Source organism: Phasianus colchicus, chromosome 1 (assembly GCF_987193195.1).
Source record: "Phasianus colchicus chromosome 1, bPhaCol1.hap1.1, whole genome shotgun sequence".
NCBI classification, from domain to species: domain Eukaryota; kingdom Metazoa; phylum Chordata; class Aves; order Galliformes; family Phasianidae; genus Phasianus; species Phasianus colchicus.
In genome coordinates this window covers 69,028,635-69,039,307 of record NC_143436.1, presented here as the reverse complement: position 1 = coordinate 69,039,307, position 10,673 = coordinate 69,028,635, and the positions used below count along the sequence as shown (strand labels likewise).

The window sequence follows — 10,673 nt, the reverse complement described above, 5'->3', positions numbered from 1 at the left end:
CCAGTGGGCTGTATGGATTCTCAACATGAAATGCTCCTGCTCATTTGAAGTGGCTGAAATTGTTTTTCAATGGAATTTTCCATTATGCTCTGTGCTATCTTTCTTCAAAGCACAATTTGTTCTCTGGGCAGTACTTCTTGTCCAACGTAACCATTTAATACCTTGCCCAATACTTTTGTTTTCTTCCCATGATGCATTACCTCCATTAAATTCCCATCTCAACCCAAGTTTTCCTTTACAGCTCACTTGCATGTAACCTGATCTGTTTGTTAGCAGATGTTATTCAGGGCTCTTCCTTCTCCTGCTGCTGCCTCCTCAGTAGTGAAACAGGAGGCAGTCATGGCTTCTCAGAGATGAAGCAATGCCTTTTCCAAAGATCTGTGGCTTCCCCCTTCTTTTTCCTCCTTGAAATTCAGGGTGTTAAAAGGTACAGACATAATAATCCTGCACACCCTACCATTCATGCATGAGCACAGCAAACAATTTCAAGGCAGCCTCCTATGTAGATCATAGACACTGTGGGTTTTTTAAAAAACAGATATTTACTCCCCAGGAGCAGGGAACAGACAAATCAACACAACCATGACAGAAGGGAAAGAAATCCACATCTACAAGCCCCAGATCTAACGCTTAACCCACTAGACAGCTGCAGCAAATTGATGTCTTCCCCTTCCTCCTTCTGCCAGAACAAAATAGGAGACGCACAATCTCACAGTCTTAGCTGTGGAATGCAAAACCACAGGTAAAGATTTACGATAGCTAGTCCAACAATATAACATAGGAGAACTAGTAGGGTCACACATCTTATACTACTTACCTACTCACCCTATCATTACTTTACTTCTCAAGGAAAAGAATGATTTTGACTCTGCTTTATCGTGTTGTTTTTACTGTATTACAAGCTGCATTTCTATTAAATTGGCAACATTTGCTACACTATACACAAGCACAGCACCGAGAATCTGCAAACACATATTGAAAGCTTGTACTTCTGTTAAAGTTTACTTTTAAATATGATTAACTTAGATACCAACACATGCTTTAAAAAAAAGTAGGCTAGTGTATTCAAATAAGGGAAAAACTTCCACAGTTAAGCAATATTAAACTGCAGTAATACAACAGTTTCCAAGTACAAAACCCAAAAAGATATGAAATAACTGCATTGTTACTGAAGACATACACTGTCTCCCAGAGTGGATGTTTCAAAGTGAAAAAGTTTGATAATAATAATAAGACGTACAAGGGATACTGCCATGAAAACCTAATCCTTTTCCCTGCAATGTAGAAACCTCAGATTAAGGTCTCTCAGTGCCAATAGAAATACATAAGCAAACTCCAAGCTCACTTCACAAGCTTCACTTACAGTTTCCTAAGTTCACAAGTTAAAAAACAACAAACAGCTCCAGATGCACTGAATGCAGTTTTAAAATAAAAAAATAGGCCTTGTGACCTAACTTCAAACAAAAATTTGCTGCCTCAGGCCTCCCCTGGCCATAGGCACATTCACATGGCTTAGTAAGTTGCCACAGCCCAGTTATTTTTAATAAATATCCTTCTTTAGAACTGTAGTTGTGCCACAGCCTGCTCACCTCCCCACTTGTTCTGCCTTCTGAGGAACCTGGATGGTACAAAAGCCTCACAAGAGCAGATTAGATTTATGACTACAGTTATACAAGTTTGACTAAATATTAAATTAAATAGAAGCCTGACTAAGTGCTACAGGTTGGAACAGCTTTGTATTTTTTTAATCCTCAAAACTGGAGCTGCTATGTGTACTATCCTGTGCCATGTTATATTCAGTTTCATTGGTGCAGTCTTCTAAGCAGAAGTATCTAATTCCCTGCAGATCCATTGCTAAAAACATACTGGAACTACTCTTATCCATTTCAACACATTACCAAAGCATGTAACTTCAGTTGATGTATGTCCAGTACACATCAGTGTCTTGATCAGCAAATGAGCAAACATTAAGTATAATCAAAAACCAGCCTACAATAATATAAGACAGTGGATTCAAAAATACAGAAAGTTACTAATGGTTCAACTCCCAAGTTCAAGTACTAGAGCTCAAATTATCTGGTTCTTTGGTTACTTCATTTTCTCTCAAAAAGAAGAAAAGGTGTTGATATTTCTGGAGTCCTAGGATGAGGGGCACAAATTTACTTAGTGAGTGAAAATGAGAAGAAAAACCTCTTAAAGGACGTTAAAGATCACCGGCTTTTTGCTGCTAATGATCATTCATTCATGTGGCACTTAACTGCCTGCACTGAAAAGCAATATTACATCAGTCATTTTCAGTTTTCTCATTGCTCTCCTCATTACCACCTGCATTACAGGCACTCACCAGTTGCTGCGAGAAGGCAGAGCATCAGCAGAAGCAGGTAAATGTATGTCCGTGGTCACAAGGGAGTCAAAGACCAACTCCTGAATTACAAACAATAAAAAAATGCCAACACCAGATATTTGCAGATTTATTTATTTTTAAATGAGATGCCAATAGCAAGAACACTTACTCTGCAAACTTCTAAGTTTACTTACCCCTTTACTTGCTCTATAAAAGATAAGCTAAGTAGTAATACAAATGTTTAATTACCATTTCTGCTAATTAGAACAGATGGCCACCACTGTATTCACATAATTGTCTTGCACTGTCTCCATGGAACTCTGGCAAATTAAACAGTGTGTCCATGTTTGAGTTTCAAAAACAAACAAAAAAAATACACCAGGAACATACAAGATTGAAGACAGATGAGTAAATTACATATTCTTAAGGTATTTTTGTTTCCTTTAGACACGAAGGCCCGTATAAAAAAACGATAAGACTGAAGGCAGACATATATATGGAAAAAAACCTAAAAAATTGATATTTTAAGTCAAAGAATTATACATTAAGATGCATACTTTGAGAACAAAACCACTGATTCTACAATGTAAGTGTTTCTCATACAAAGCCTGTAATTTGAGCTTTGATAAAAACTATTGTTACCGACAATCAGGGCACCTGGAAGCCCCATGAGAGCAGGGCCGGCTGCTGCAGCTCCTGGTAGGCACAGGGCTGGGTTTCACACCAAATCATTTGCCACAGTTCAGTTTTGCAGTGGTGTGCTGCCCTCTGGTGCTACGAGTCCGGAAGGGGCTGGCTGTGTGTGCCACTTCTGGTCTTCAGTTGCGACTGGGCAATATCCGCCAGGGCGCTCTGTATCTTTTCCAGCAGCATATCCCCACGATAAACTACCTCTTCCAGACGGGCAGCTGCTTCGTGATTCTCTTCTTCTAACCGATACAGACTGGCAGCCTTTAAAATAAAATGGGGGAAAAGTAAGGATCTTCAGATATAACCCAAACTTGACTGTTACTGACAGGAGGTGATCTAACAGTTAATGGTCCCTAGAAAGGAAAGATTCTCCTCAGCCCTGAATTCCATACTTGTGATTTCTGAGCAACTCATTACAGTCTAAAACACAGTGCATATCCACATGGAGTAAACAAAACCCCCCCTATGTAGAGACATTAGCTTTTTTCACATTTTAAACTTTTAGCTCAGTACAGGTCTCCTGAGAAGTGAGTACTCCCACACAGTTACTGAAAGGTCCCTATAAGATGTTAGGATGGTTTATTCAGACCTTCCCATTAGATTGCATATTTCACACAAAAATATTGTTTAGCAGTATTTCTTTTCCATAATTTATTTCTGAACCAAACTGTTTTTCCTTTAGGCAAAGTTGGTGAAATAAAACACTTACCGAACTTAAAACTACTGAAACTTATTCCAACTCAATTACAAATGAGAGAAAATAAAACAGATCCAGACACTTTTTAAAACTATTACCCAAGTTCTTAAGACCTGGGTAAATCGTTCTTAAGAAGTCATGCTCAAACTAAGCTAAGTTCTACAAACATGTCCTGGTTTCAGCCCAGAGAAGTCTGATGGTGCATCAATGCTTGGTTGTTGCTGAGTGATGGTTGTGCACTCAAAGCTGGGCTGGGCCGCTTGGCAAAGAAGAGCTGATGGCACAACGGCGCAGGGAAGGGGGCGGCCACATTGCAAGCTGTGCTGGAACACATGTGGCCTGCAGGCTAGACATGCCTGCTTTAGAGTATTTCAATAACCACTGAAACAGTATTTTTAAAGAATATTTATCTTTAATAGTGCTCTAATTAAAACAACAGGGGAAAAAAACCCCAAACAACTCCCAACTAGAATCAGTAAGAGAGAGAATCCACACTCACTTATCTCAAAACCAAAAAGATCAGAAATTCTTCTGAAATCCAATTCTGCATTAAAAAACAAGCTGTTAGAATATCAGTTCCAAGGAAAGCATGTCCCTGCTGGGCTCTCTACTCTGGCTTCCTTGCATCAGCTGTCACTATAATCAAATGCAGTCATGAAACAAGTACTCAGCTACAGCAGGAGAGAAGTCTTTGACTGTTAAGTACATATATTGACACAGAATTAGACTGGTGTTCACATTCCCAGTTGGTATACTCAGTGATTATTGTTACTAACAGTATTTCCACATTTTCCTCCTCTCCTCTGCTTAAAATCAAAATGCAATGTTGCTGTCATGTTATTTGGTCCAATGGGCACATCTACTGTCTTTTGCAAAATGCCCTTCAAATAGTCATAGATTATCAACCCTGGTGTTAAACCTTCTGGAGATCTTAAAGCAACTCTAGGTTTCTCAAAGAAACAGTTACTTGCATCCTTGCTGCATTCTAAAAAGATGTATTTACTTGATGTAAATGCAGAAGCTAGAGTCCATGAAGATCCTGCTTACTAGACAAGATCTTTACAAAGAACAGAACAATAAGCCAGCAACATTCTTGGAATTGGAGGGGTCAGAAGTATTTTTTTGGAAGTGAGAAACAGGTATCTGAGTGTTGCAAAAGGGTTCAGAAAGTGTTTGCAGTAGTTCAGGTTGTGTAAGGCAGGGAATCAGAACTGTTTGAGTAGGAAGGGTCCTTGAAGGTCATCAACTCCTCAGGAATGAACAGGGACATTCACAGCTAGATTAGGTTGCTCAGAGCCCTGTCCAGCCTGACCTTGAACGTCTCCAGGGATGGGACATCCACTACCTCTCTGGGCAACCTGTTCTAGTGCCACATCACAATTCCTTCCCTACATCCAATTTAAATCTTCCCTCTTTTGATTTGAAAACATTTCCCCTTTTCCTGTCATAACAGACCCTGCTAAAGAATCTGTCCCCTTCTTTCCCAGAGCCCCCTTTAGATAATGTAAGACCATTCGCAGGCCTCCTCAGAGGTCTTTTCTTCTTCAGGCTGAAGACTTCCAGCTCTCTCAGCCTGTCCTCATAAGAGAGGCATTCCATCCCTTGCATTATTTTTGTGGCCCTTCTCTGGATGAGTTCCAACAGGTCTATGTCTCTGTTGTACTGAGGACTCCACATCTGGATGCAGTACTGCAGGTGAGGCCTCACCAGCACAGAGAAGAGGAGCAGGATCAGCTCCCTCGCCCTGCTGGCCACACTGCTTTTAATGCAGCCCAGGATATGATTGGCTTTCTGGGCTGCAAGGGCACACTGCTGGCTCATGTCCAGCTGGCCATCCACCAGTAGGCCCATGTTCTTGTTGGCAGAGCAGTGCTCTGTCCCTCTATACCCAGTCTTACTGATAGTAGGGGTTGCTGGGACCCTGGTGTAAGACCTTCTACTTGGATTTGTTGAACCTCGTGATGTTCACCTGGGCCCACAGTTTGAGCCTGTCTAATAGGTCTTACAATAGCAGCCTGTCCCTCAGGTGTGTCGATCACATCACACAGTTTGGTGTCATCTGCAAACTTGCTGAGGATGCACTCAATCTCACAGTTGATGCCATTGATGAAGATACTAAACAGCACCAGTTCCTGAGGGACACTACTTGTCACTGATCTCCATCTGGACACTGAACCATTGACCACCGCTCTCTGGATATTATCTTGCAACTATTTCCTTATCCAGTGAACAGTCCTCCCATCATATCCATATCCTCCCAATTTGAGGAGTTATGGGGGACTGTGTCAAAGGCTTTACTGAAGTCCAGACAGATGACATCAATGGCTCTTCCTCTGTCCACTGACACAGTTACACCATCATAAAAAGCCACTAGGTTGGGTCAGGCAGGACCTGCCCTTGGTGAAGCCATGCTGGTTATCTCCTATCACCTCAGTCTATTCCATGTGCCTTAGCTTCCAGGGGGATCTGCTCCACGATTTTCCCCAGAAGACAGGTGAGGCTGACAGGTTGGTAATTCCATGGGTCATACCCTTCTTAAAAGTGGGTGTGATGTTGCTTTTTTCCCAGTCACTAGGGACTACATGTGATTGCCATGACTTTTCAAATACCATCAAGAGTGGCTTGGTGACTACATCAGACAATTCCCTCAGGACTCTGAGATGCATCCCCCATCAGGATTTATAGACTTAGGGATGTTCAGGTTCCTCACATGGTCACAAACATGACCTTCTCTTATAGAGGGAGGGGCAGTGCTCCCCAAGTCCCTACTGTCTGACTCATCTGCTCAAGGGGTGTGTAAAGAGCAGCTGCCAGTGAAGACTGAGGCAAAAAAGTTGTTGAGTATCTCAGCTTTCTCTTAGTCCATTGTTACCAGCCTGCCTGTACTGCTCACCACCTGGGGGAACACCTTTCCTAGATGTTCCTTTTCTAATTGATGTACCTGAAGGAGCCTTTCTTGTTCTTCTTTGCATTCCTTGCTGAGTCCAGTTTCAGTTGGGCCTTGGTCTTCCTGACTCCATCCCTACATAGCCTAGCAGCAGGCTATAGTTCTCCCAGGGTACCTGTCCCTGCTTCCACTGCTTGTGTATTTTTTCTTGTTCTCCAGTTTGACTGGCAGGTCCTGGTCTTTTGCCTTCCCTTTCAGACTTCCAGCACGTGGGGACAGACAGCTCTTAAAGGTCTGCCAGTGCTGCACTACTTCCTGGTCCTTTAGGACAGCTTCCTAGGGGGTTTTGTTGACAGACTCCCTGAACAGCTGAAAGCTAATTTTCCTAAAATTTAGCATCCTGACTTTACTCTTTGTTCAATATCCCTCAGGAGTGAGAACTTCACCACTGCATAGTCACTACAGCGCAGGCAGGCTCCAATCCTGATGTAACCATCAGTTCACTTGCACTGGTGAGTGCATTGGTTCAGTATTGTATCTCCCCTGTCTATTACTAGGCTCAAGAAGCTACCCTCAGAGCATTCATTCTAGGAGCCTCCTGGATTGCCTGCAGCTTGCAATGCTACCTTTCCAGTAAACAATGGCTACATCTGCTAATAACTGCCTTGGCCAGTAGCTGCCTTCTGTTCTTGAGCACTTCCTAGAGCATCTCTGGTCTAAGGAAAGGAGCAAGAAATAAAAACACAAAGATTGTCTGGCTGGTCCAAAGAAAGACATTCTATTACTGAAAAGTCAAGGAACTGTTTTGTGACAGAGATAGAGAAATTAAGATATACTGCAAAGCTTTTAATAAATAGTAACATTTTAGAACTAAAAGCTTCAATAAAGCATTGGCTCTGCAGCTACAAAATGAAACAAAGCTCTAATGAGCAAGAGAATATGAAAGAATGAAAGATTAGCAAAGAGAAAAAAATTAGATAACAAAAAGCTTTAATGCATCAGGACTGCTGCTCAGTATTAGAATAGCTTAAAAACCATAGGCAGCTGTAATATATTCTAGGACTGATGTTGTAACAAATTTGTGTTGCTGTTCTTGGTTTTTCTTGTGTTTTTTTTTTAAACATTCTAGCAAAAAAAAAAAAAAAAAAAAAAGAGTTTAAACTATGCTCACTGTATATAATTTCTTCAGAAACAGATGCAACTTGCAGTTTTTCCAGTAAGCCTATAAAGTACTTGCATGAAAAAATCCAGCTTATATTATAACCATTTTTATGATTAGGTGGTTGAGAGTATTAAAGAAAAAAAAAAAAGAAAAAAAAAAGAAATCTGTCTACCTAAAATACACTCTGGTATTTTAAGAGTGCTCTTACCTGCAAAGCTGCTGTCGATTCTTCACTGGGCAGGGAGTCTATTAGAACATCAATATCTTTTGCAGTTCGTGCAATCAATGCTGCAAACAGTTGGGCATATTCTTTGAAAGAATAAAAAAAAGTCAGCTTACTCAATGCATTGCTAGAAATAAGCACAATTCTGCATTTATGGCATGGAAAATTCTGAAGAGCTCAAGTATATATATGTTACAGTTTCTCCTATATGAAGGAAACAACAGTATTACAACTGACAAGAAAGGGATCCTATTAGAAGATGATGGGTGATCCCAATTCCCAATTAAACAGGATAACTTGTTATGCAAAGGCCTAGGCTTTGTATAAATAAGAAAATAGCTAGAACTCCATCATGGTTAGCCTGTTAAGAAATTACTAGGAGTATTCAGTTTCCTAGTTATTACAATAAGTATTGGAAGTAGGTTGCTCTGAAAGTAATGCTTCCTATTTATTTGCATGGAAACTAAAACAGCTACAAAGAGCACAATAACACTTTTTAATAGAGCATATTCTCATCTACAAAACACTGTTTTTTAACACAGTCACCATCATCAGCTATGCATCTTTGCTAGTGAAAAGCCTGCAGGCTGCCATCCTATAAAATCTGTGTGGCCATCCAGAATGTGGTTTGTTTTTCAAATCACCATCACCACTGCTGAAACACACCACCCACCGCCTCACTGTGATAACATCTACTGTTTGGCCTCCATAAACATTCAGTAAGCACCAATAAATGTCAATGGGTGCCATTTTTTTTTTTTTCACATGGAAGAACTCAATGACAAATCTTTGCTTCATACGCACTTCCACATCAGATACCATTTTGTCACGCTGCCCCTCTGCTCCCACCCTTCATACAACAACAAAATGTAATGGAACATTGGTGGGAAGGTTTAGCCTCTATTCCACCAACACCTGTTGTTGTAGATCAATATAATAGAAAAGCATTACTTTCGGAGCAGCCCTCATAGTTAAGAACTCATTTAAACTTACGGTCCTTGTCTTGAGACCTGCCACTGGACAAATAATTAACACCAGAAATAAGGTAAAGACTGTAACTCAAATAGACAGATTATTATGTAATAGGCCATTAGTGAATGAAAGAATGTAAGGTTGGCTTGTTTTAAAGAAGGATAACTATTCACCCACAGGAAAAGCTGTCACTGAGACATGGAACAGCAATGAAGGTTTGTAAATCTTAGTTTAGCTACCAGATCACTGAAAGAACTGCATCAATTTTGAGCAATCTGGCTCTAAAAGCCAGAAACAAAAATTTTCTACGTGGTATTGTATCATTCAATTTGAATCAGTTTTGTTTCTACTGCTAAAATATTGAAATAGCCCTCTTAGATGTATAACTTAAGATCTTACACATTTTATTTTCTTGATTGCTTCCACAAATCTTTCATGAACCAAATGAAAAAAATATTCTCTAGTAAGAAAAATGTCTAGACGAGATTGACATTCTCTAAGATAGACTTATCCTGAAACTAATAAATAAAAAACACAACCCCAAAGAACAACAAATATCCCAATATACCCATTTAAAGGCTTCTCTGTGTCACTCACTTCACATATACTCTGATGTGTAAATCAGTGCCTTCCGCACTGAGTTTTAAGACTTTCTTGTTAATAATTTAAATATCCAAAGACATTCACTGGTTGCTTTGTGATTGTGTCCCATTAACATTACGAACTTGGTTGTATGATTTCAGTGAACTCATTACATTCAGAGTTTTAGGAATGACAGAAGATTCCTTAATTAATTACATACGGAAGCAATATATGCAGAGAAACATACTTAAAAACCGTTAAGACAGAGAGCTTCAAACTAATGTATGATTCTATAAAACAAACGCTTGGTCGCATTCAAAAATTAAAAAGTAGTGGGAAGCTCACTAACAGCCTCCCACAACCTCTTACACAAATTTATATCTGAAAGGCTACTGTATCTGTGCAAATAAACCATCACAAGAAATACATTTCAATGCTTAGTTACAACTCAAAAGGATGTTGCCAAGGTCACAGTCTCATAAGCAAGTGCAGCCTGACATCAATTTGTGACTTCACTGACAGTTACTGACAGAACTGCTTGCTCAGCATGAAATAACACACAACATTTGAATGACAATGTGCCACGAGGGAACCCGAGCGACTTGCCTTCCGTGGGATTAGCCGGCTGGTCTTTGTTGATTGCAGTCTGAATGTTGCTGAAGGAAGCTGGGGGGCCGCACTGCTGCAGCACACCGATGGCGTTACAGAACTGGTCAGCGAGCTGCAGGGTGCAACGAGACTTCGTTTATCAGATCTCTAAAGACGTTTCCACTTTATTTTGTCCCCCCACCCACGAGACGTGCGCGCAGACCCCGCAGCCAGCTACGAGCAGCGGCAAGGGTCCCTTGGCTGGGATCGCACCCTGGGTGGCCGCTGGCTTAGGAGAGGAAGCGACTCACAGCCCACAGCGAGCGGGCAAGAAAAGAACCAGCCCAGACCAAGATCCCTTCCCAATGGGCAGAAGAACAGTTGCCCAGAGAAAAGGCAGCGGCCGCCTCACCGAGTTCACCGCATCCTGCAGCTGCGTGAGCCGGTCCGCCATGGCCGAGCCGGGCGGGGCGGGGCGGGGGCCTCCTTCCGGTAGGCAGGGCGAGGCGTGCGCCGCCTTCCGGTGGG

At 41.2% G+C, this 10,673-nt stretch overlaps 1 protein-coding gene across 1 annotated transcript; it reads right to left on the bottom strand.

Annotated features, from left to right (window-relative positions):
- Nucleotides 1-2,448: 2,448 nt before the first annotated feature.
- Nucleotides 2,449-10,669, bottom strand: MED21 (mediator complex subunit 21). The gene is made up of 4 exons (XM_031597181.2): nucleotides 10,558-10,669; nucleotides 10,164-10,278; nucleotides 7,989-8,089; nucleotides 2,449-3,295 (listed from the first exon to the last, which is right to left on the bottom strand). Exons 1-4 carry the CDS (start codon nucleotides 10,597-10,599, stop codon nucleotides 3,119-3,121), a joined length of 435 nt encoding a protein of 144 aa, XP_031453041.1. The 5' UTR covers nucleotides 10,600-10,669; the 3' UTR covers nucleotides 2,449-3,118.
- Nucleotides 10,670-10,673: the final 4 nt, after the last annotated feature.